Genomic DNA, 26804 nt, shown 5'->3' with positions numbered 1-26804 from the left:
CCACACTCTAAGTGTAGCCGGACCTTCTCACCCATGTAATGTAAGGAAACTTAGTCTTTCCTTGTCACCAACAAATGGTAATATAGAGAATGTCCCTGGAACTTATACTGACACTTTGTGCATGCTTGGCTCTGCAGCATTTGACTACTTTGAGTGAATGTAGGGGAATGGTGGCTTCAGAAGCAGGTTTAAAAACTGGGAAGATAGATACAAATTTCTTATTTTATTTGGCAAAGCGATTTCTGAGTAACACCATTTTTTTCCTGTTTTGATTATTGTTCCCAGTTCTCCATTTTATTTCTCATTATACTTACATTCCTTCCTCCTTCTCTCTCTCTTCCTCCCTTCTTTTATCCTTCCCTCCCACTCACTATAAAGACCAAGCTAGCCTTGAAGTCATAGAGATCTGCCTCCTTCTGCTTCCTGTGTTGGAATGAGCAGTTTGTGCCACTGTGCCCAGCTGTATTTCTCCAGTTTGTAACAAAATATATTTTGTTAAATCATTCTAAAACTTGTGATGACACCAGACTTGTACTTAACAATTAGAACTATTTCAGAACTTTTGGAACAGCTAGGATTTGAAATTAGAGATGAAATTGATTTTTCTTCTGGAAAGAATTCTGTCCATGAAACAAGTAGGACATTTTGAGGGGACATTACTCTAATGCTGATTATAACTCACAGGTAGGCGTTCCAGATTGACTTCAGAAGTCCGTCAATGGCTTTTAAACACGTAGACACTTAGAATTTTCTCTGACCTACAATATATTCCCTACAAATTCAGGGTTGGAATATTGGGCTGTGCTTCGGCCAGATGTTTTTCACTCGTAAAATTTTAGGACCTTATTTACATTGCAGATCAAATATGAAATGCTGTGGTGTTGCTTACACGATTCTGGTCAATCCTGAACATTTATTATTCCATAGATTTTGGCTGTTTTATTGTAATTTATCTGACTCAGGACACAGACATGTATTAACTTACTCGTATTGGCAGTGTAGGTCAGTCTGTCAGTAGGCAGGTAGGTCTGTCTAATGTGTGTGGTGTATACATGTGTATACATATGTGTATAGGTCTATAGGATGTCAGGTGTCCTGCAGTGTCAGTCTTCTGCCTTATTCCCTTGAGATAGGGTCTCTCATGGAATCAGAGCTACGTTGATGGCCAGCAAGCCCAGTAAACTTCTATCTGCTCACTTCCCCTCAGCCAGGCCTGACATGGGTGTTGGGATCCAAACTCAGATCTTAGTGCATATGCAGGAAGTGCTCTTCCATAGTGAATTATATCTCAAAACTCTATTATTTTTGCAGACAGGGTCTCTCATGTGGCCTAACCTGACCAAGAACAACTGAATTTCCTGGTCACCCTGCCTCTACCTCTGCTGTGCTGGGGATTACAGATGTGTGCTACCATGTCTAACAGGCATTGCTTTTACTTGATGGTTTTAAATACAGTGGTATTCTGATTTGGGCAATGTTTTGAAAAGAGTTTTAGAAATTTTCCAGTGCTGTGGTTGGTTTGTCTCTTTGTTTGTTTTACATGTAAGTTCTAGTCTCCTGAGAGGAAGTGTAGTTTTTGTGACTGATCATAGTTTTCCCCCCAACATCTTTTTTGGGGGTGGGGTTCTGTTGTTTTTTTAGATGGAATCTCCTTGTTTAGCCCAAGTAACAATGTATTTTAGGCTATCTTTGGACACCTTCCTAGTCCTTGTATCTTAGTCGTCCTGATTGATGGCCTTACTCCAACATCTTTAAGGTTTTCTTTTTATATCTAAAGTGAAGTGGCAAGAATAATGCACAAGGGCACCTTTTGATTAAGCCTTTACCTGGTAACATTTCCACATTGGTTTTCCCTTTATCTGGGCCAATACTTTTCCTCCTAGTCAGTCATTTGAGAATAAGTTGGGGAATTCCACTGGTTTCCATGCAAATATCTCCTTTGTTTCCTAAGGACAAGAATTTTTTTCTATATAACCTCAGCCTATTACCATAGTCTATATTTTAATCTCCTCAGATGTTGAAATATCACCTTAAGCCATCTGTTTTTGTAAATGATCATTTTGCAGCTAAACTGAGGAGAGTTGGTACATTTTTTGCGCCTATATTGAAAAATGATTTTAAACTCTATCTTATCCAAATATATTTAGATTATATGATATATCTTATATAACATTCAGAAATCATATACACCATATACAATGTGTGGAAGTATAAAAAATACATAATACACAGTCTAAGAATTGGTGTTAAAATAGTATAGGCCAGCAGTCATTTAGGCCCCACATTGCTCATTTTAAGGGAAGATCTCTGCTTAAAGTGGCCCAGTGCTGCCTGTCAGAACTCAGGCTTGTAGTAAACGCCAGCAGAACTTGAAAAACACCTGGTGATTCTCCTCATTCTTTTGTATGTTTGTCTCCTCCAGTGGTTATCTTTCACGGCTTATTGTTCTCTTTATCTTTGCACTCAAAAGCACCAGGGTAACCCGGCAGTTAGAAACACGAAATCCACTAATAGTCCCATGAAACATTAACTAACAGGGTATGGAAACATGCCATAAATGCAGGGTGTGTTCAAAAGAGTGCGTTTTAAAATGACAGAATGGGAAAGAATGACAGGTACAAGATTGGTAATGGAAAAACGGAGAGGCTTGATCTTTGGACAGACTTCATTTTTTTGCTCCCTCGGGAAGATCAAGTGCTCTGGGCCACTGTGGCTTCTGTGGCCATGTTTTCTGCTCAAAATCAGTAGCATGGAATGCACAAAGAAAAAAGGTCCTTTCCATTTGGCATGTACTTCAGTTGGTAGAGTGATTGCTTAACATGCATGAAGAACTGGATTCTATCCTCAGCACCCCGGAAACTAGACATGGTGGGGCACACATGCAATCCTAGCACTTGGGAGGTGGAGGAAGGGGAATCTGAAGTTTGAGGTCTTCCTTTGCTACATAAAAGAATTTTGAGGCCAACTTGAACTACACAAGGCCTGTCTTTAAAATGTTCTTTTCTGTATTACTAATTGTATTAGTATTACTCATGACCAAGTCCCCACAAAACAAAGTGGGTTGTGAAAGCTATAGTATGTTATCTTTGACTTTGAGATTTAAGAGCCCCTGAATTTACCCTTTCTAAGGAAGTTATTTTAAAAGGATCATTTTAGTTGTCCCTAAAATTGCCAGTGCACTTGTATCCCTTACTTGGCTTTTACTCGGTGCCTGCCCTTCCCTGGCCCATCAGAGTTCCTTTTCTTTTCTACTTCCAGCCTTCCTTTCTACTTCTCCTTTCTTTTCTTCTTTGCCCGGAGCACGCGTCTACTGCCTGTGCTAGTCTTCCGTTCTGAGTTCCCCAAGGCCTCCGCATAGGAACCAGTGCTTACTGAGGGCTTTTGTTTTGCTTTCTTTTAAACTATGGGCACTCAACTTCTACAGCCTCCTGAAATCATTGTAACAACACTATGAGGTAGATAGTGTTCCCTTTGCTCTATAGACGTATAAACAGGACAGTATTGGATTCTTGTTGCTGCTTTAATAAGTTTTTACGCAGTTCCTGGAAACATCACAAACTTACTCCCTTTTGGGCTTGTTGGTTGGAAGCTTAAAGTGGGTCAACAGGCTATGGTCCTTCTGAAGTTACAGGAAGAGACTGCTTATTTTTTCACCTTCTAGAGGCTTCTTGTTCATGTATACACCCTCCATCCAGAAAGCCAGAAGCTTAATATCTTCCAGTCTGTCTGTAATGACTGCTTTTTCACCTCTGGTTCTGTCCTTTCTTCCTCTGTCAGGGTCCCACACGATTATGTAGGTTCACTCTCAGAACCCAGAATAGACATCCGTGGCAGGGTGAATTCCTTAGAAATGAGGAATTCAGCCTGTTTGTCCTCTCTCTGGCTTATGTCATGACACAGCAAAAAAGCCCCACCCCCTCATCCCCAGGAACCTTAACATAATCACTTTTGTAAATTCTCAGGTCACGAAAGGTCACAGGTTCTTAGGTTCCACGAACTAGAATGTGAACATCTTTGGAGAGGTATGGGAAATGAATATTTAAACAACATATAGGTGATTTATTTGGTGAGGAGAATGTATTGATTATAGGGCAATAAGGAGACTTGGAGGATCACAATCATGGGGGTTTGTGATGAAGTAGGGAGATGGCCTCTTTAGAAGTGTAATGAAGACGTGGTCTGTGTATGGCAGTATGGTGGGGAAACAAGGACTGGAGGAGCTTGGACATGGAGTAGCTTGGGTAGAAAGTATAGGTTTGAATCCATTAGGAGAGTCCAGCTCACTAGGGGTCATACATGATGTGAGTCCTGAGGGCCACTTAGGAGGGTTCCACTTGGATTTGCAGTGACAGAGTCTGCTGGAGCAAGTAGCAAGACAGTGTTAGGTGACATACTAATGATGTAAAGCTGGTTCCTGTTTACATGCACGTCTTCAACATGACTGATCAAGAGTCCAAATTATAGGAAAGCTTAAATAAAAGGAGACACCCCCCTCACAAGAACCCAGTGGGACAGAAGGACATGAACCTATTGGGGAATCTTTGTAAAGAAAACTTGAAGGACATACAAGGAAGTCTGGGAAAATCACTAGAAATAGGGCTGGGGATAGAGCTCAGAGGCAGAGCGTTTGCCGACTGTGTGTGACACTAGGTCTAAGTGCTAGTCCTGGAAAGATGAAAACAACAACAAAAAAGGAGGGTTGACGAAATGGCTCAGTAAGAACAAGGTGCTTGCCACCAAGCCTGATCACCTGAATTCTGTCCCCAGAAGTTACATGGTGGAAGGAGAGACCCTACTCTCGAAAGTTGTTCTCTGACCTCCACACACATGCGTGGCACACAAGCACCCCCCACCACAAAACCACCCCCCACCACAAAACCACCCTATAAATACATGTAACTTTTTAAATGAAGAAGAGGAGGAAGGGGGTGGTGGGAAGGGTCTTCTGGGGGGTAGGTGTTCCTGTTTTCTCCAAGTGAAATATTCGGACAAGAAACCAGTTCCCAGGATACAATTAGGTAGGCCCCATAAACACTGCCATTAAGGAATTTCACTGTTGATAAGAGACTCAGACTTCCACGCTCTTGGTTTCAGGTACCCTGGGACACTGAAGGACTTGAACTCATTACACTTTTATCGAGGGTGCAGAATACCTTCGTAAAGGTTAATTAGTGCCATATTTATCTTTGTGCAGTGCTTTTACATTTCCAAAAGCTTTACAATTTATTGATCATTTTTATTTTTTTGTAGCCTGTAAGGCTCTGTTCCAAGAAAGGACAGATTGTGGGGGAGCGGATCACAGCCAATGGTGTTCTGTAACAATGTTTTTTGCAAAGGAAGAAGAAGCCTTTTCTTTTCAGATGCAAAAAACTGTAGTATTTTGGAAATGTTGTGGATAAATAGAAAGGCACTTGAGGTTTACTTCACTTGACAGTGATAAAATTAGCATGCTTTTTTGAAAGCATGTTCCTCTCCTCTCTTAGGTTTTTTGGCTTAGTTTGTTACCTAATTAAGCTGCCTGTATACCAGAAGGCCATCACTAGCCATCTCCCTCTCCCACCCACCTCTTACCCTCACCATTTTATCTTTCTCGAGACAGGGTCTCTTGTAGCTCTGGTAGGTCTTGAACTTGTGTAACACAGCCATGCTCTGTTGTATGTGGTGCTGAGGCGCAAACCCAGTGAATGCTGCACCCTAGGAAGTGCTTTATCAACTGGACTGCATCTTAGAGGCTCCCAGCTACCATCTTTAGAGCTCGTCATGTTGTCTGAGGACTAAGTCACTGTGTTCCCTATCCACACTTCCCCAGCCTTCTGCTTCTAGAGTGGCTCCTGCATGGTTGCTCCCAGTCGACATCATTCTGTGTCTCTGGATGACTTTGTGAACCAGGCCCAGAGAGGCCTCTCCTGATCACTTCCTCCCCAGTGATTCCTTGCATCCTCCACTACTGTACCAGTGGCACAAGTTATTAGATATTATTATATGGGGTCCGACTACCTAAGTCTTTGAATGATATTGCTTCAGGCATCAGTGACTATGGTAATTAAGGAACATGTTGTTCTGAAGTGTTGAGAACAGAGTGAAATTAACCAATTAAGAACAAGATGGGACAGTGCTAGAGAGATCGTCTGTCTCTTGTGGGTATGTTCTTTTCTTTTCTTTTTTTTTTTTTTTTTTCAGAGCTGGGGACCAACCAGGGCCTTGCACATGCATGGCAAGGGTATGTGCTTATATTGTAGTTCTTATAGCCAGCACATTTAAAAAAAGTTGTATGTTTGTGTGCACGTTTCACATGTCCATATGTCAAAAGGACAACTTGTAACAATTGGGTCTCTCCTTCTACCAGGTGGGTTCTGGGACTTGAATGCAGGTTATCAGGTCATCAGGTCATTAGACTAGTGCCTTTACTCACTGAGACATCTTACCAGCCCCCTAGCTAGAGGTTCACTGTGGCTTAAACCGTAGGATTTCTTTATATGCTATGGTTTCAGGAGAAGGCTATTACTGTTTCTGAGCATGGCATAGAAAATGAGAACTAGTTCCCCTGTAAGGCCTTAGTACAACATTTCGCCCTTTGTGCCTTAAATTTGTGGTTTCATTAAAATCATACACTGGACAGAGTCAACAGTTCCAAAAGGTCAGTAAGTGAGCAATCTTCAGTCCTTTCTTTGACACCCTCAACTCTACGTCCTCCTGCCCCTGGTGTCTAGCTTCAGGTTTCTTTTTTTTTTTTTTTTTATTAACTTGAATATTTCTTATATACATTTTAAGTGTTATTCCTTTCCTGGTTCGGCAACATCCCCCCCCCCTCCCCCTTCCTGCCTTAGGTGTTCCCTCCCACCCCTCCCCCCATTGCACGCCCTCCCCACATAACAGTCCCTAGATTCACTGGGGTTCAGTCTTAGCAGGACCCAGGGCTTCCCCCTTCCACTGGTGCTCTTACTAGGATATTCATTGCTTACCCTATGAGGTCAGAGGTCAGGGTCAGTCCATGTATAGTCTTTAGGTAGTGGCTTAGTCCTGGAAGCTCTGGTTGCTTAGCATTGTTGTACCATATGGGGTCTGAGCCCTTCAAGCTCTTCCAGTTCTTTCTCTGATTCCTTCAACGGGGTCCTATTCTCCAGTTCAGTGGTTTGCTGCTTGGCATTAGCCTCTGTATTTGCTGTATTCTGGCTGTGTCTCTCAGGAGCGATCTACATCCGGCTCCTGTCGGTCTGCACTTCTTTGCTTCATCCATCTTGTCTAATTGGATGGCTGTGTATGTATGGGCCACATGTGGGGCAGGCTCTGAATGGGTGTTCCTTCAGTCTCTGTTTTAATCTTTGCCTCTCCCTTCCCTGCCAAGGGTATTCTTGTTCCCCTTTTAAAGAAGGAGTGATAGCTTCAGGTTTCTAAATCATTATTATCACATTGATCTTTCAAGAATTTTCGAATTTCCTTTGGTATGGGAGGAATCCTTAATAGCCTTAGGTGGCCAGTGTCTTTGCCTCCTCCATCCTCCTCCTTACACTTCAGTTTTGGAAATGATTTTTTTTTGAGTCTGGAGGTACTCACAAATTTCATACCTAATGATGAGCACAAAGGCAAGTTAGTTAAGTTCTATCTATCTATCTATCTATCTATCTATCTATCTATCTATCTATCTATCATCTATCTATCTATCTATCTATCTATCTATCTATCTATCTATCTATCTATCTAATCTAGCTTTAAACTTTTTCCCTTTTAATTTTTTTAAAATTTAGTGATAGCCTTATTATGTAGGCTTCTTGTCCACCCTTTAAAAACTCTTTCTTCCCTTCTTTTTAAAAAAGAATGTGTGCCACTGCACGTGACCCTTTATAAAAAAGTATTTTATTTATATTTTATGTGTCTGATTGTTTTACCTGCATGCATGTGTGTGTGTATGTATGTATGTATGTATGTATGTATGTATGTATATATGTATGTATGTGCATCACATGTGTGTCTGATACTTGCAGAAGTCAGAAGAAGGCATCAGGTCTCCTGGAACTGGAGGCAAGGATGTGTGTGAGCTACCATGTGGGCGCTGGGAACAGACCCTGGATCCTCTGCAGGAGCAGCCACACTCTTATTGCTGAGCTAGCTCTCTAGCACTGCCCCATCTTGTTCTTAATTGGATTAATTTCTCTGTTCTCAATAGTTCAGAATAATATATTCTTTGATTATCATAGTCACTGATAACTGAAGCAATTTACCTTGAAAGACTTTAGGCAGTTGGACCCTATATAATAAATTAGAGTGAATTACCTGGAGAAGCATAGTGCACCTCTGACAAGAAACCAGGGGAGTTTATCACTGTAGTTGTAACTTGAATGGAACCTAAATGGAAACTGAGGATCTGAATATACATAAAACTTTTTTTTGGAGTCTGTGGCAGCTCTTGTGAACTTACCTGCCTTTTCCCAGAAAGGGCCCTACAAAGTGCTGGGCAGTTTGCCTTCCTAAACTGGATGCTGCCTTTTCTCACTTCCCTTGAGTAATCCTTAATCTAGCCCTCATTAACCAGCCAAAGAAGAGAGGGAGACGTGCTGAGTCAAGAGCAATTCAGAATCAAGCACTCCTTCCAATTAGAGCTGTCATCCAAATCCAGTTTACCCCAGTCCTCCCCCCAAGTGATTCTTGGAGGTTGTTTGGGTCCTAGGGTTCAGATGACTTCAAACATTTTCTGGGGGCACTGATGAAATGAGATATTTTTTTTTTTTAGAAATTCTTCCTTTAAGAAATTCCAGTTGTCAAAGATTCCTTTAGAGCTGTATGTGATATTGTGTGTATGTGGAGGGAGGGGGCATAAGGGATCTTCTATGAGAAACCTGAGCAATTCTATTAGAATAGGTTGACTTACTCAACTGCATTCTGATCTAACAACTTGAACAAGCAAACAAACCCCAACATGGCTAGGTGTGGCAGAACAGGCCTTTAAACCAGCATTCAGGAGGCAGGGGCAGGCCTATATCATTGTGAGCTCAAACCAGCCTGTTGTGCAGAGTGAGTTCAGACCGCCAGTATAAATAGTGAGACCTGTCTCAAACCAAACCAAACCAACCAACCAACCAAACCCCCCAAACCCCCAAAAGTCAACCCCCCTCAAAAAAAAAAACCATGACATGAAACACTGAATCATTATAAACAGAACCGAGGAAAAGGAATTACCAGGTCAATGAGAACAGATTTTATTCATAAGTATCTTCTTTCTGAGTTTTAGTGGTGTGACTCAGAAGACAGATCTGAAATTGTTTTCTTCGGGTTCATTCATTCACTCACTCACTCACTCACTCACTCACTCACTCACTCACTCACTCACTCATTCAGCCTCTTCCTTCAGCAGACAGCTGAGAGACGGCCAGTGAGGAGGAAAGGTCTTCTGCAGGACCACACCCAGAAGTCATGGCTTCGTGACACGGACAGCTAGGCAGAGATCTCCGGGTTTACAAGGGTTTCATTTAGGACAGGGTGGTCTGGTGGTTAATTAATGGGACTTGACAGCTTGCATATGAAAAAGAAGGAAGCATTAACAGCATTGCTAGGTTTTTGACTCACAGGATATACAAGAGGGAGATAGATAGATAGATAGATAGATAGATAGATAGATAGATAGATAGATAGTCAGACAGACAGACAGACAGGGAATTTGGTGTATGCATGTGTTTGTGTAGGTGTGTGCACATATGCATGCAGTGTTGTTGTAGATTGATGATATGTCTTTCTCAATGGTGCACTCTATTTTTTTAAGACAGGGTTACTCACTGACCTTGGAGCTAATTGATTCCCATAAACTAGTTGGCTGTGAGATCTTTGGGGTTACACATATGTATATGTGTGCTACCACATCTGACTTTTATTGGGTACTAGGAAGGATCTTAGCTCAAGTCCTCATGCTTGGATGGAAGGCACCTTAACCAGCTGAATTACCTCCCAAGGTCTCCTCTCTTTGTTTTGTTCTGTTTCCTGCTTTTTGTTTTATTGTTTCTTTTTGTGATAGGGTCTCTTGTATCCCAGGATGGCCTAGAATTCTTCATGTAGCCAGGGATGGCTTTGGACTTCTGATCCTCCTGCCTTTTCTTCCCTAGTGCCCGAGTTGGATTCTAGGTGTTTTAACTACTATGTCTGGTTTATGAGGTACTGGAAATCAAACCCAGGACTTTGTACTTGCTTTACTAGTATTCCATCAGTGGAACTATATCAGCTCTCTTTCTTCCCTTTTCTTTTCTTTTTTTTTTACCTCCCTTCCTCCCCCCATCTCCCTCCTTCCTTCCCTTCCTTACTCCTTCTCTCTTTCTTTCCTCCATTCTTAATATGGTACTTTGTAGCCCTAGTTGTCCTGGAACTCACTTTGTAGACCAGAACTCACAGAGAGCCTCCCGACTCTGCCTCCTGAGTACTGGGATTACAGGTATATACCACCATTCCCTGTTTTCGACATTCTAAGGCTCAAACCCAGGGCTTGGTGTATGCTAGACAAGAATTCTACCAACCAAGCTACATACTCATCTCCTTGATAAGTTGTTTTCTAAGTGATTGGCGTGAAAGATGAGACTCAGCGATAAGGGGCTTATACAGTCTGAGGACATTTCTGGTGGCTGCTTCTCTTCCGGAACACTGGGAGAACTGACCAGACCCATTACTCAGGGGAATCTTTTCTCATCAAGTGTTTCTCTAAAATGAAAGCTGGAAATTCGAGAAATTGTATCCTTGTAAGATGGTAAAATTGAACTTATTTTGTTACAGGTAATTGACATGCCTGAACACAACCCTGGCGATTTGGGAGGAACAATGAGACTGGGATTAAGACGAACTGTTTTCACAACTGAAAATTCCTTACTGAGTAAGTTTTCCAGAGTTTTGATTTTTATAGGACATTGGGGCAGTTCCCATGGCTGTGCCAACACCATTCCTCTTGGAGGATGCTCAACCCTATTCTTTCCAGCAGCTGTAGCTCTTACCCAGCGACCTCTTTTTGTTGCCTGTCACTTGAGGCATTTGTTCTCTCCCCATTCATGTTCATTTTCAAGAGTATTGGCCATACACAAAATAAGCCACTGAACAGCATCCTAGAGATCAGATGACACAGTGGGTGCCACACTGTGTCCTGAACCTGTGAAAGTTCTCTCAGGAGTACTAACACAAACTCAAGTTGTTTGTGAGTTCATAGACCAGTGTTAATGATGGCTCCCTCCTTCATGGTTTCCTTTCTGTTTGTTTGAGTAAGGGTATCATGTATTACTCCAGAAACCTAAATGAACACGTTTGGACCTTTCTACAATGTTAGCATTTATTGAATAATAAAGTTTAGCAGTTTCAATGCCAGAAATTCTTCATAAAATTTACCTATGCTTGGCTGAAGTGAATGTAAGTTCTTTATTCCAGTCTTGGCTTTTTAAGATTTATTTTATTTTTAATTATGTGTATGTGTCCGTGTATGGATATATGTATTTGTTAGTGCGAGAAGCCCCTGGAAGCCAGAAGGTGTCAGTTCCCTTGGAGCTGGAGTCACAGGTAGTTGTAGACTGACTTATATGGGTGTTAGACTCCATTGGATCCTTTGCAAGGTCAACAAGTGCTCTTAACTGCTGAGCTATTTCTCCATGTCCCCTTATGCCAATCTCAATGACAAGTATTAATTTTCATATCCTATAGCATTCAGTAAATATATCTGTATACCTACCTCCCTACTTCTCTATGGGTTACAGAAGGAATACAAGTTGAAGAGGGCATAGCAAAGGTAAAGAGGTTTTAAGAGTAGGCTGAGAAGATCTGTGTAGACAAGACAGCTAACAAACCGGACCAGTCCCAGGAGGGAGGGTCTGGCAGAACAGTTGGAGTCAGATTTGGGAGCGAAACAGCAGAATTCAGCTGAGAGGTGAAAAGGTCAAACTGGGTGCAGAGCAGAACACAAAGCAGGAAGTGGGTGAGGAGCTGACCCAGGTCTAGATGGGTGAACAGGTAGATAGATGGGTGGGCAGTTGAATAGGCAACATCAGCAGTGAAGGACTGTCTGTTACTGCTTCTTTGCCTTTCAGTTGTCTTCCAACTCTTTGACACTTTGAAACTTTATTCACATAATTGCCTAGGTGACAACCAAACCAAACCAAACCAAACCAAACCAAACCAAACCAAACCAAACCAACCAACCAACCAAACAACCACAAAAACAGGAAAAAGATGATCAAAAATTACATACTGTAAAGGATTTGGTGATAATAGTATTAAACTTTTATAAAAACATTATCGTGCATGGGGTTGGGGATTTAGCTCAGTGGTAGAGCACTTGCCTAGCAAGCGCAAGGCCCTGGGTTCGGTCCCCAGCTCCGGTAAAAAAGAATTAAAAAAAAAAAGACATTATCGTGCTCAATATATTTTAAGACTTGATGGTAATGTAAGAGTGATCTAAGATTTATGTTTTTATAGTAAATCAAAAGATGATTATTATGAATCTTAAATTTCTTTTACATTGACTTGTGATATTTCTCTAGCGCTCCCTCCCCCCTCTCTTGCTCTCACTCTCTCTGTGGGTGTGGGGGAGTTGGTTCTCTCCTTCCTGGTTCTCAAAGTCAGGTCTTCAGTCTTGGTTGACTCCAAGAATCTTTACCTTCTGAGACAGCTCCATGGCCCTGAATTTTATGAAGCTTAAACACAGCACCAGAGGTATTTTTTTCAGAGACCTAAGACGCAAAGCATGTAAGTCATCTGTTAGTGTACAGTTTATTGGTTTTCATTGTACTCACAGAGCTGTCCAGCTATCACTAGGATATCCACAAAAGTTGTCCTACTCTCAGTAATAACAATTTTAGACCATTTTAACCACCTTCAATAGACATTCTGTACTCTTTAGCTGTAACCACCTTGAACCCCCTTAGCCTTTGGCAATCATTGATTCATTTTTTTTTTAAAATTACTGATTCTGGCCTTTTAGTGCAAATGGAACCACATGGAATCAAGTCTCTCATGGTTCCCATCACTCACTACACTGTTTTCAAGTTTTATCCATGCTATGGCATGTATTAATATTTAATTTCTTGTAATGGCTATAAAATAGTCCATTGTGTGGTTGTACCAGAATTTTCAATGTCTACTTTGGGGCTTATGGGCCTTTATTTTAGTCAATGACTTATTAAATTTGATTGTTTTAATTTTATGTATTTATTAAAAATTTTTTTGAGATAAGGACTCATATGGCCTAGCCGAGGCTGCTTTCAAACTCACTGTGCGGTCAAGGTTGACTTGTTCCTCCTGCTTTCCCCTTCCCTTTTGAATTACCACTCCCAGTTTATGCAGTGCTGGAGATCACACCCAGGGCACTTGCTCTCCTAACTGAGCCACATCCTCAGTTCCTGATTGCATTTTTTTAAAAACTGTGTTTCTTTACAAGAGGCAAGTGGCATATGAGCCTGTCGGTTTTAGCAAGTATAAAGTTTTGCCTCCTTTCTAGTGAGACTGACTTCATGGTGTCTCAGGCAAAATGTTGTAAGGGATAACCTTCTCCCTATTGTTCATAGAATGTCATTTCTAACCCAACAAAAAACAAAACCTGTGAAAAAGCTTTATAACATTAAAGGGGTTTTGGCTCCTAGTTGGCAGTATATTGATTTTAGGATCTTTTTTTTTTTTTAAAGCTGACATTTATTTTAGATGCTTCTCTTCTAGTCAGTATATTTTTTTGCAAGGCTGGTATGAACAAAATACATTTGCCTACGCTACCTGTAAAATGATTGACTATTTTGAGCTGGACGTAGTGGCATGTACCTTTGATCCCAACACTTGCAGGGTAGGAGAATCTCTGTATGTTCGGGGTCAGCCTGGTCTACACAATGAGTCAGGACAGCCAGAACTATACAGAGAGACCCTGTCATCAGAAAAACTAAAAACCAAACAAACAAAATGATTAGCCATTTTGACAGTGTTTTGATGCTTTCTTTCCTTTTCTTTTTCTTTCTTTCTTTCTTTTTTTTATTTCGATTTGATTTGTAGGCCTGTATTTGCAGTGTGTTGGATGAGGGAGACGAAGGAAAGTAAAGAGCTCTTTAATGAGCATGCCCAGCAGAACAAAGCGGAATACTCTTCTATTGGAGGGATAATTCTGTTTTTCTTACGCCACTTGTTAATCAATGAGGGTTTTGAAAACCTAATTAGCTCTTTCTGAGTCAGAGGGTATAAGTATAAATTGATTTGGACAAAGGTAGCGGCAGTCATCATTTATTGGTTTGTCAGAGATGTATTCACAGGAACTTCTTTTTGTTCTGTGTCCTCTGAGATTGTGTTTTGTTTTGTTTTGTTTCACGGGCTTTCAGAGAGGAGAATGTGGCCCAGTTGGTAGAACGCTTGCCTGTCATGCATGAAGCCCTGCGTTCCATCCCCTGCATTGAATGAGCAGGGCCTCCTGGTATGCATACTTGTAATCCCAGCACACAGGAGAAAGAGGCAAGGGGACAAGGTGGCACATGTCTTTAATTCCAGCATTTGGGAGGCAGAGACAGGCAGATTTCTGAGTTTGAGAGCAGTCTGGTCTACAGAGTGAGTTCCAGGACAGCCAGGGCTGTTACACAGAGAAACCCTGTTTTGAACCCTCCCTTTCACTCCCCCCTGCCGCCCTGACATGGCAAAATATTCAAGGACATACTCTACTGCATAGCAAGTTTGAGGCCTGCCTGTCTAAAAGTCGGGCAGGGCTCTTTAAATAAAAGGGCTAACGATTGTGTGTGTGTGTGTGTGTGTGTGTGTGTGTGTGTGTGTGTGTGTGTATGATTGCCAAAGCTGCCTTAAAGGTCATTAAAATACCAAATACTTTTCTAAATTGTCTATGATTAAGTTTGATTGTCTGTGGTCTTCTCTGAACTTTATGATGCTTAATATGTATATTTTATTGTAGCTAACTTTTTCATGTATTTGGGTTTTGTGCCTATTTTTGGGGGGAATTTTGTGCGTGTGTGTGTGTGTGAGTGTATGTATGTGTATGTATATATTTAATTTTTTTTCAATTTTTGAGATTTACATCACTTTACCTCTCTTCCCAATCCCACTTCTCCTGAGTACCCATGCAACTCCTCAAATTCATGACCTCTTCTTTGAATATTATTGTTTTGTGTGTGTGTGTGTGTGTGTGTGTGTGTGTGTAATCTACTGATTCCATTTAGTGTTAACTTGTATGTACATGTGTTTAGGGCTGATCTCTTGGGAGTGGATAACCTGTCAAAGAGCTTGTCCCTAGAGAAATCTGATCCATCCTTTATCATCATCATCAGCACACACACACACACACACACACACACACACACACACACAGAGTTGTTGCTGTAATTTTGAACCAGGGTTTCATGTATGTAGTTCACACTGGCCAGGAACTCACTATATAGGCAAAGACTCTGAACACCTCTTCTTTTGCCTCCACTTGCCAAAAATGAGATTATCAGACTGCTTGTCATTGTCCCTGTCTCCATCCTCCTCCTCTCCCCCAACCCTTCAGGTCTTATTACTCAGGATGGCTTTGAACTCTTGGGCACAAGTAGTCTTCTTGCCTTCATCTTCCGAGTGCTGAGGACTCTGGGTGTATACCAGTGTACCAGGCCTCGGGCAGATAGTGTTTGAGTTGTGCTGATTCATTTTCTACTGATAATTGTTTCAGATTGGTTTTCCAGCATTTTTATAAAAAAAAATGCTGATTGGGAGATCTCCACAGGCTTTCTGTTCCTTTGAATGTTTCCTCAGAATGGGTTTCAGGAGCTGGGTTAATAGGTTCAAGGGTTTGAACATTTTATGACTGGTAATTCTGCTAGATTGTTTGAAAGGAGGGTGAGCGAGTTCAGAATGTAATTATCTGCTGCTGTCTCGTGTTCTTGGTTGTCTCGTCACATTCTTAGTTTGCTTGCTGTGTTCTTGAGAAGTTACTCTTTGTTGCTGCCTTTGACTTTGCATTGTTTTCCATTGCTACACAGCCATCTTTCTTCCTCACCCACTGTTGGTTTGCTCAAATGTAGACTGCTTAGGTCTCGTCTTGTTAGCAGAGAGAAATCTTCCTGTCCCCAAGTCTATCACCCAAATGATCTAAAACAGTAGTTGATACATTTTTCCAATAAAGGACCAGCCATTGGGGCTAGAGAGATGGCTTAGAGGTTCAGAACACATTCTGCTCTTCCAGAGAACCTTGGTTTGACTTCCAGCACCCATATTAGGCAAATCATAATTGTCTGTAACTCCAGCTGCAGGAGATCTGACAGCTCTGGTCTCTCCTGGCAGCAGTACTCATGTACATGTGTACTCATGCACATATACCTACACACAGATGTGTAGGTAATTAAACATAATAATAACTACAGTAAACATCTTTTTATAAAAAAAAGGATGAGCCGCCATGCTGTACAGGTAGGCAATATAACTTTATTGATGGACACTGAAGTTTAATCTTGGATCATTTTCTGTGTCTTTTGAAATCTATTTCAACCATTTGGAATATAGAAAGCAAACAAAGATGAGGGGATCATTGCTGGTGATGAGCTGGGCAGGAGGTTGGCTGAATTGTGGTCTGAACAAGAAGCAACTTATGGGAGGGATAGGAATAAAAGATGGCATTTCCTCACCTTCTGTTAAGTGTCAGAGAGTAAAGACCAAGTCATTTATTTTAATTTGGCATCTCTAGTTTTTGGTTGAGGAGATGGCAGCCTAAAATGCGAAAAGGCAGTCTCTCGATAACCTTTTCTTCAGTCCCTGCTCCACTCTTTGTCTCTGTATTTCCTCCCGTGAGTATTTCATTCTCCCTTCTAAGGACTGAAGAATCTGTACTTCAGTTGTCCTTCTTGAACTTCATGTATGTGGTCTGTGAATTGTATCTTGGGTAGTCTGAGCTTTTGGGCCTAATATCCACTTACCAGGGAGTACATACCATGTATGTTCTTTTGTGACTGGGTTACCTCATTTAGGATGATATTTTTTAGTTCCACAATAATTAGTGCTTGCTGACAGGAGCCAGATATGGGTGTCTCCTGAGAGGCTCTGCCAGAGCACTACTGATACAGATGAGGACGGTTGTAGCTAACCATTGGACTGAACAAAGGGGATCCCGATGGAGGAGTTAGAAAAAAAAAACTGAAGGAGCTGAAGGGGTTTGCAACCCTATAGGAAGAACAACAATATCAACTAACTTAAACCCCAGAGCTCCTAGGGACTAAACCACCAACCAATGAGTACACATGGAGGGACCCATGGCTTCAGCTGCATATGTAGAGAGGATGGCCTTGTTGGGCATCATGGGAGGAGAAACCCTTGGTCCAGGGAAAGCTCGATTCTCCAGTGTAGGGGAATCCCAGGGCGTTGAGGTGGGAGTGGGTGGGTGAGATTGGGAGCACCCTCATAGAAGCAGGTGGGGGCTGGGATGGGGGGTTTATTGAGGGGAAACTGGGAAAGGGTATAGCATTTGAACTATAAACACATAAAATATCCAAGAAAAATAAAATTTAAAAAATTAAAAATATGTAAAATATTTTTTACTTAAAAAAGAAAAAAGAAAAGAAAAAAAAAAAAAAAAAAAAGAGGCAAAAAGGCATCTGGGAGATTAGGAGACTCAGAACCGGGTCTTGTGACACTGCCCATATGTTGGCTTCTAGTCTTCTACTGAGTGTGCTTCCTTGGTCCCACTGTTAAAAAATTACACTCCAAAAATGTAACATTTTTATAGTTTTTATTTTGAGATGGGGGTCTCATTAAGTTACCCAGAGTGCCTTTCAGTTCACTCCATAACCCAGGCATGCCTTGAACGTATAATCTTCCTGTCTTGGTCTCTGGAAGAGCTGGGTATATAGTCTTATTCCACAAGGCCTGACTTAAAAAATGTGACTAAAAAATTTGTGTGTGTGTGTGTGTGTGTGTGTGTGTGTGTGTGTTTGTGTGTGTGTTTGTGTGTGTGTGTGTGTTTTCACTTGTGAGAATACTTCAGGGTAGCTGCTCCTAGAACTGCTTCATATTCTCTGTCTCTACCTCCCATCTCCTCATAGGACCACTGGGATTATAGATGGCTGCCACCACAACCAGCTTTCTGTGAGTTCAGAGGAACCAAACTTAGATAGGTCCTTACACTTGTACTGCAAGCACTTTGATCAGAGAGCCAACTCCCAGTCCCAAAATATAATTCTCAAAGCACACATCGTACAGATATCAGGGTCACCCAGAACTCTCTTTTCAGATTTATGTACTTTATTGCATGCTGTTATACGTCAATTGTAAAAGTCCATTTTACATCGGAAGTTAGATAATATGATTTTTGTCCTCGGAATGGCACTGTTAGTTAATTGAAGGCAGTGAGAAACAGCCCAGGGTAGGTCAGTATGAAAGGCAATCCCTCTGGGCTGGTGAGATGGCTCAGCAGGTAAAAAGTACTTGCCACCAAACCTGATGACCTGAGTTCAATCCCCAGGGGCCATGGGGTGAGCGAAGGAAAGAACTGATTCCTTCCTGTAAGTTGTCCTTTGACCTCCACATGTGCACCGTGGCACACGAATGCCACCTCACACACAATAAATGAATTAAAAAGATAAAAATAAAACGTGGTGTGTTGAAAGACAAGAAATTCAGAAGGAAGTATGGCTTGAGATGGGCAGATGAGGTGAGAGAGGGCTGCTGATGCTAGTTATCAAACCATTACTTTGCCCGTGGCTCTTCATGGGACACAAACGGCAATGCGACAAAGGGGCAAAGAGTTGACACAAAGTTCAGAGCTCATGTAGAGGATGGGTGACAACTCGTTTGATAGTGTCACAGACCCTAGTCTTAATTAGTTATGGTTAAGTCTCACACATATGCCAAGGCAGCCAGGAAGGGAAGCAAATCTTAGCCTGTGGTGTTGAGTGTGATTTTCCCACTAAATGTCAGTTCCTAGAAAGAACGCGTGTCTGGATTATCCAGTTAACTGGGTTGGACACTGCTCAGCGTGATATCTTTGTCTCCAGCAGGATGACTGAATTTAGGATGTAGCGGATAAGCCAAAGCTGGGTGGCTAAGGTGAAAATTGGATGCTTGTCTTTTTTCTTTTCTTTTCATTACTTTTCTTCACTGTGTGTGTGTGTGTGTGTGTGTGTGTGTGTGCGCACACGCGTTCTGCCTGTAGTCTGAAAACAGCACCTGGTCCCCTGGAACTGGAGTTAGTACAGACCATTTTGAGCCACTGTGTGGGCTCTGAGAATCAAACAGGGATCCTCTTGGAAGAGCACCCAGTACTCCTAACTGCTGAGTCATTTCTCCAGTTCCAGAATGTAACATTTTAAGAGAAGACTTTAGGGGCTAGGGAGATGGTTCAGTCAGTAAAGTACCTGCTGTGTAAACACGAAGACCCAAGTTCAGATTCCCAGGACCCATGTAAAAGCTAGGTGATATGGTATGCATCTGTCACCCCAGCCCTGGGGCATGGGAGGGACCTGGAGGAGACAGGCAGATCCCTGGGCTCATGACCACCCGCTCAGCCTATCCAACTCAGTGAATTCTAGGGCCAGTGAGAGGCCCTGTCACAGAAAGTAAGGCAGATAGTGGTAGAGAAAGATACCAGACAAGGACCGCTAGCCTCCACACTCACGTGAAATGCACACATGAATATGCCCATCTGAAGATGTATGTATACCATGCACACACTTAACAGATGTACATGTATATGTAAAGTCAACCCAGTATTAAGAGAGAAAGAGAAAGAAAAGTTCATTCCTTTCAGGGACCTTGCCTGCTTGTTCTCATTAAGAAAAAGAGCTTCCCATGCACAACTTTAAGCCTAACACTCAAGTCAGAGGCAGGTGGGTCTCTGAGTCAGCCTGGTCTACAGAGGGAGTTCCAGGACAGCCAAGGCTACACAGAGAGACCCTGTCTCGAAAAACCAACCCAACCCAACCCAACCAACCAACCAACCAACCAACCAACCAAATCAGAGGAGCTTGACTAGAGTGGTTGGTTCTGCTTTATTGTAAGAGAAGGAGGTGTGATTTTCCCTGAAAGACCAGAACTGAGAGGCCAATTAGGAGGACACTGAGTGAGTGCTGGAGTTGAGGTAGAATCCCTGGCTGTAGCACTGTGAAGTGGTAAAATCTGAGAGCTAAAAGAAATGGGGATGTGGAAGAACACAGTTTTAGGGGCTAGTAAAATGACTATTGCTTTATTTTTTCCTGTCCAAACATGATACAGTGAAACTGCCTCTTTCTAATGTGATTAGATTGTTAGGAAGTTAAAAACAAACAAACTAAACTAAAAACTTCCTTGTCTAGGTTAATGAAGTGATTTACTAAGCAGTTTTAAGTCTACACCAGAGTAATATGTGATTATACAGAGACCTGTTCAAAAGGAAAACAGTGGGGTCTATGAGAGGGGTACAGTGCTGCCGGCCTTCCCACAGCCCCCACCAGGGTCCATAATCAATGGCGGGTGGGAAGATTTGGGGAGGCTTTCATCCTAGCTTCTTTCTGTGGTTTGCTAGGTAACCCTTTGCTGAAGTGTTCTTGTGAATATGGAGACTCATAAGTACCTCCTTCATCCTAAAAGGATAGGTTGCTATGTCCTTCTTATCAGACTGGTTCTGTCCTAACCCCTGACTAGTGTAGTGTTTCTGAGACACTCACTGTGTTCTTCAAAAGCCCTTTGGGCCCCAGTTCTCAAGCACAAGAGGTGCCTACTTACTTGTGGCTACGTCTTCTGCCTTGGAATCATTGGTTAAGAGGAATGCCTTCTCATAGGGTTCTCATGAGAGTGAGCTGGAAGTCCCTAGGCCGGTGTCTGGCACATAGAAGGTTCATTGTTCTAGTGGGGCTGTTGGGAAAGTCAGTGGGTAGCACTTCCTGTATTCATCTGTGATCTTGTCACAGATTGCTTCTAACTTCCGTCTGTGACCTGTTGTTAAGACTGGGGTTCATCTGGGTATGGTGGCACATGCCTTTGATTCTAGCACTTGGCAGGCAGAGGAAGTTAGAGAGCCCTGTGAGTTTGAGACCAGCCTGGTCTATATAGCAAGTTCCGGGCTAGCCAGAATTAAATAATGAGATTCTGTCTCAAAAGAAAAAAAAAGATCGGTGGTCAGGGGCTATGGATGTGCTGGCTCAGTTTGATGAGTGCTTGCCAGGAATTCATGGGGCCCTGGGTGTGATCCCCACTTTTCAACCAAAGGTAGCCTTGGGTGTACATGTCTGAGATCTCAGCACTTAGGAGTTAGAAGCAAGAAAATCAGGACTTCAAGGTTATTCTCAGCTCCATAGTGAGTTGGAGTTGAGCCTGGGCTGCGTATGACCTGGTCTCGAGAAAACAGAAACCCACAATAACAAATAGATCCTGGGTGGTGCATGTCTGCTGTGACGAGTCAGACACAGAAAAACCACCACAAATTTCATGCCTACCATGGCTACAGTTAAGACCCTGCCAGGAGAACAAAAGAAAACAACAACAATAAAGAATCGGACTCAGCTGGGCTGGGGGTGTGGCTCCCTGGTGTGGTGCTTGCCGATTATGTAGGAGACGCTGGTGAACCTCAGTACAGGGGTTGGGTAGGGGTGAGGCTGGCTTGAAGAGAGGGGAACAAATAACATTTGTGTCTCACAGGTTCCCTTTCTTCCCTCTACACCTGTCTCCTTTCTCTTCCTCTTTCTCTCTAAAGAGGCTTGGGTGGGGTGTAATTCAGTTGTAGAATGCTCTTCTAAGGCCAGCGCATGACCCTTTCCTTAGCACCCAAGGAGCAAAATCCACAGCAGAGAGCCAAGCACTGCAATGCACAGTTAAAAGCAGGGATGGCATTTAAATTGTGATGGTTGAACCTTGAAAACTAGACATACTAAGGTGGAGAAATGGCTGGGAGGTTACGAACACTGGCTGCTTTCCCACAGGACATGGATTAGGTTGCCAAGCACCCACAAGGTGGCTCACAACTACCTGTAACTCTAGTTCCAGGGGATCAGATGTTCTTTTGGTACCCTTTGGCCCCAGGCACTCATATGGTATGCACTTAAATACCGGCTATATATGCAGACAAAGCACCCATACATATAAAATAGAATTTAAAAGATACATAAAATTGACATAAAATATGACTGCAAAAATATAAAGTTAGGGAAAGGTTAGCTGTTTAGATATTGAAAATTACTGAGTTGTTTCATAAAAATGGAAATGACATTAAATTCCAAAAGTCGCAAGGAAAAAAGAAAGCTGGAAGCAGGCCCTGGTTCTATACTTTTGTTTTCTTTCTTCGTGGTGTTGGAGGCAGAGAACCTTGTGTGTATGAGAGACAAGTGTTCTTTTTGAGGCCCACCCTTAGCCTTTTGAGGCTGCCTCTCAGGCTCGTCCAGAATTCTCTATCTTGTCTTCACCTTCAAGGGGCTGGGGTTCTAGGCTTATATACCGTACTCAGCTCCTGACTGGGTACAGGGTCAGGAGTGAAGACACTGTGTGCAGCATTTCAGTTATTCTTGTCACACCCTAGGACCCATTGACCATTTTGTATAGAACAGAATCTTTGTCATCCGGGTCACTTGTTAGAAAGCCACAGAACCAACTCTGGACCTCCAGTGTGATATGGCTGAATTGTAGAGAGGAAAAATCCAAAGTCCCTTTTGCTTCGACTAGCCTTGAAATAAGGTTCCATGGTCTCTGTCTTGAAAAGAGGAGGAGGAAGGAGGAAGGGAAGGGAAGAAGGGGGGGGGAAGGGGAGGGAAGAGGGGGGAAGGAAGGAGGAGGAAGAAGAGGGGGAAGAGGAGGAGGAGGGGGGAAGAGGGGGAAGAGGAGGAAGGGGAGAAGGAAGAGGAGGGAAGAAGAAGAAGGAGGAGGAAGAGGAGGAGGAGGAAAGAGGAGGAAGAAGGGAGAAAGAGGAGGAGGGGAGTTTTTTGTCTGCAAGTGCTAAATCAATATTGGCTAGAGGGCTGAAGAAATATCTCATTTGGTAAAATGCTTGCCTTGCAAGTATAAGTGAAGGCACAGTAAAACTACTGAACTGGATCATTCCGTGGGTAGAAAGAAATGTTTATTGGAGATCAAGATGCTAAGGCTGGGTGCGGGGAGTGGGCAGGGAGAGAACCAAACTGGGGGAAAAGCAAGTGGATTTTATATGACAGGAGAACAGATATAACCTGTTGAATGTGTATAATGTTACTTGTGTGTATGTGTTCAGGGGTGACCGACACTAGACAAGCAATTGTGCTCTTCCTACCCCCAACCATCCTCAGTTGTCTATAGTTCTTTATAGGGTCAAGGCTTCATGGACTTTTCCCCCATTCAGTTTGACATGTTCTTTCTTGTGGTTCTTGTTCAGTTCCCATTTGGGCAGTCATGTAGTAAGACTTTATGAGTATGATTTCTGGCATTAGTGTTTTAAAATCTAATTTTATGTGTGTGACTGCTCTTAACTGCCGAGCCACCTCACTGTCCCCTAAGCTTATCCTTAGGACAGAACTCTAAGAGGATCGCCATGGGTTGCTTTTTCTGAATTTATTTCTAGTAGGTTTGGAAGCAATTGAGAAAGATTTTTAGATGCAGAAAATAAAAATTCTAAACAGCTAGATATGGTGGCTCAGACCAGTAATCCCTGCAACTCCAGAAGCTGAGGCAAGAGAATCACAGAGTCAAAGCCTGCATGGGCTATGAAGCAAGTTTAAGGCCAGTCTAGGGAATTTTGTGAGACCTTGTTTCAAAATAAAGACATTTTTTTAAAAAAAGGTAAGGCTGTCAATGTAGCTGTCAATAATAAAGCACTTCCCTAGTGTATGCAAGGGCCTGGGTTTAATTTTTACCATTAAGTAAGTAAATCAATACCAAATTTTCCAGAAATGTCTCATCATACACTATACACATTATATATGCATGTCTCATTTATTCAGCACAAACCTATTACTACCTGATGTGCCCTAAGTGTTGGTCTTAAGAATCAGACAGGTCCCTATTTTGTCTTCTGCCACATAGAACTTACAATCTAGATCCCTTCTTTGTCTCTATTTCATTAGCTAGAAATAGCAATAAGCTATATATTTGATTTCTTTACTGTCCTAATACTTCAACTTATTTAATCCTCATAATGACCCTGTGACATAATTTATCCTAATTCCCATTTCACAGATGGGGAAAACAGAGGCACTGAGGCTAAATCAGTTACCCAAAGCACATATCTCTTAAATGGTGTCGAGGGACTTAAAGCCATTCAGTCTGGCTTCAAAGTATCTCTCTCCTCTCTCCCCCTTCCTATCACCAGCGAAATAGATACCTTAGCACATACAGTGTGCCTTAAGCTAGATAATAGTTCATAAACCATGCAGTTTCTGAACTTCACACAGAGTTGACATAATGCCCCCATGCTTTCCAACTGTGTATCACTGTGCTGCTTCCTATTTGTCTCTGGTTTCTATGACTCAGTGGTACAAAGGTGATCCTGAATGACCGCACCCTTTGCAGTAACCTCAGAAGGCGCTCCCTCAAAGGTGCTTTTTGCCCCAACTCTCCCCACCTCTCTGAAACATCTGAGCTATTTACTATCATTCATTTCATCATCACACTCTCTGTCTGTATGGACAGATTTGCAAATAGAAGTGTGACAGTGGTCATTTGCATGCAGAGGCATGTAATTGGCATTTTTTTTCTAAGTCAAAAGTTCAAATGAAGTCACGAGGCATTAATTTTTTAATTTTATTTTTCTTGGATATTTTATGTATTCACATTTCAAATGCTATCCCTTTTGCCCCTTCTCCCATACCCCTCCCCCTGCTTCCACGAGGATGCAAGGCATTAATTTGGTCTTTCTCAGTTGAGACTTCCTATTCCAGCTTCACGATGTCTTTGAGGATTCAATAGCTACCCCATCTACTGAATGGAGCCTGACTCCTGATTCTGTCGAGTTTGAGAGTAACTGGAGCACGTTTTGTCCCTTGGATGTGTGCTGGGGTCTGCACCATGATGGCTGCTGCTGTGGGGATAGTCACTGTCCTCTTAGTGTGTGCCACTATTGTGTCCTAATTGAGTGGAGTCTGCTGATGGAGCTGGCTCTGTCCACACGATCCTGTGGTCACTGAGCTTGTCGTTACTGTGACCAGGGTCGTGCTGAAGGCACTGCTCTGAGCTGCAGTGGTGCAGCTTCATGGCTGTTTACCTCCTTGCTTGACTTGCAGCCGCACGCTCCTGGTTAAGAAGCTCAGGGAAATGAGGCGCTCTTATTTAATCCACCACTCTTCTCATCTCGGTGCTCAGCTTGTTTCCATCGGTTGTCTGTTAATGCAGCAGTGAGCGTCTTTGAGGTTAAATCTCCATCTTCATTTTAGCCTCACCTCAGACCTCTGACAGTACTAGAATCTCTGAGAGGTGTGTGTGTGTGTGTGTGTGTGTGTGTGTGTGTGTGTGTGTAGGTACATGTGTGCCATACCTTGTGTGTTTATATATGATTGCATGTGTGTGTATGTAGGTACATGTGTGCCATAGCATGTGTGTTTCTATATGATTGCATGTGTGTGTATGTAGGTACATGTGTGCCATGACATGTGTGCCATGACATGTGTGTTTATATATGATTGTGTGTGTGTATGTATGTAGGTACATGTTTGCCATAGCTTGTGTGTGTTTATATATGATTGTGTGTGTGTGTGTATGTAGGTACATGTTTGCCATAGCTTGTGTGTGTTTATATATGATTGTGTTTGTACGTATGTAGGTACATGTTTGCCATAGCATGTGTGTGTTTATAGATGATTGTGTGTGTATGTATGTATGTAGGTACATGTTTGCCATAGCTTGTGTGTGTTTATATATGATTGTGTGTGTGTATGTATGTAGTACATGTTTGCCATAGCATGTGTGTGTTTATAGATGATTGTATGTGTGTGTATGTAGGGACATGTGTGCCACAGCATGTGTGTGTTTATATGATTGTGTGTGTGCACATATGTGACACAGAGCATGCATGACATCAAAGAACATCCGAGTCCATTCTGGCCTTAGACTTCGTCGAGGCAGGCCTATTTTGTTCCCTTTGTTGTGCTGTACTTGAGGCTAGCTAGCTGGAAAGCTTTCAGTCGGTCCCCCTGTTTCCTCCCTCAGTCTTGCTGTAGGGATGATGGTATTACAGATACGCACCACATTTGGCTTTCCACATGGGTTCTGGGAACTGAACTTGGGTTGTCAGGCTTTTGATGTAGATGCTTGCATGTACTGAGCTGTCTCCCCAGCCCGAACTCAGGATCTTGTGCATGCTAGACTAGCATTCTACCACCTAAACCCTCCACCAGTGAGCTATACTCCTTGTCTAGAAGTCATATTTTAGGGTCGAAGTATATTTTTAGGGCAGAATATGCAGAAATGTGTGGACAGTAGGGTGAGAATATATGCAGGTGGCTCTGGGGACATGCTCAGTTGGTAGAGTGCTTCTTTTGTATGCACAAAGTCCTGGGTTTGATTCTCCAGCACCCTATAAAAGTTGGGTGTAGGTGCTGGGGAGATGGCTCAGGGGGTACAGTACTTTCCATGAATGTGTGAGCACCTGAGTTCAGATCCTCAGCAACACGTGAAGAGCTGGGCATGGTGGTGTGTTCCTGTAATCTTAGTACTGGGTAGGCCGGGACTAGAGAATTACTATGGGGTTTTCTACCAGAAGATAAGAAAATCTAGATTGTTCCTCGAGTCTGATCCTTTGTGTGCCTCTGTTAGAGATCACAGAGGCTTTCTCTACATTCTTGCCATGGGTGTGCTTCTGAGGTTTATCACTCAGTGCTAATTTGATTCCTATGTCTTCACAGAGAAGCTTTACGGCGATGTTCCTTACATAGAAGAAAGACACCGACATCGGTATGAGGTACGCCTTTCATCTGAAT

General features: G+C 42.5%; 1 protein-coding gene across 1 annotated transcript in view; it reads left to right on the top strand.

The window, feature by feature from the left end:
* Nucleotides 1-26804, top strand: part of Ctps2 (CTP synthase 2) — a 117849-nt gene that overhangs the window by 57540 nt on the left and 33505 nt on the right. Inside the window, 2 exon segments of the mRNA XM_032889667.1 lie at nucleotides 10750-10846; nucleotides 26730-26785. Coding sequence (XP_032745558.1) covers nucleotides 10750-10846; nucleotides 26730-26785 — 153 coding nt within the window.

The sequence above is a fragment of the Rattus rattus genome, chromosome X (assembly GCF_011064425.1).
Source record: "Rattus rattus isolate New Zealand chromosome X, Rrattus_CSIRO_v1, whole genome shotgun sequence".
NCBI lineage: Eukaryota > Metazoa > Chordata > Mammalia > Rodentia > Muridae > Rattus > Rattus rattus.
The sequence above is the reverse complement of the archived record's forward strand: the minus strand, read 5'-3'. Positions and strand labels throughout refer to the sequence as shown.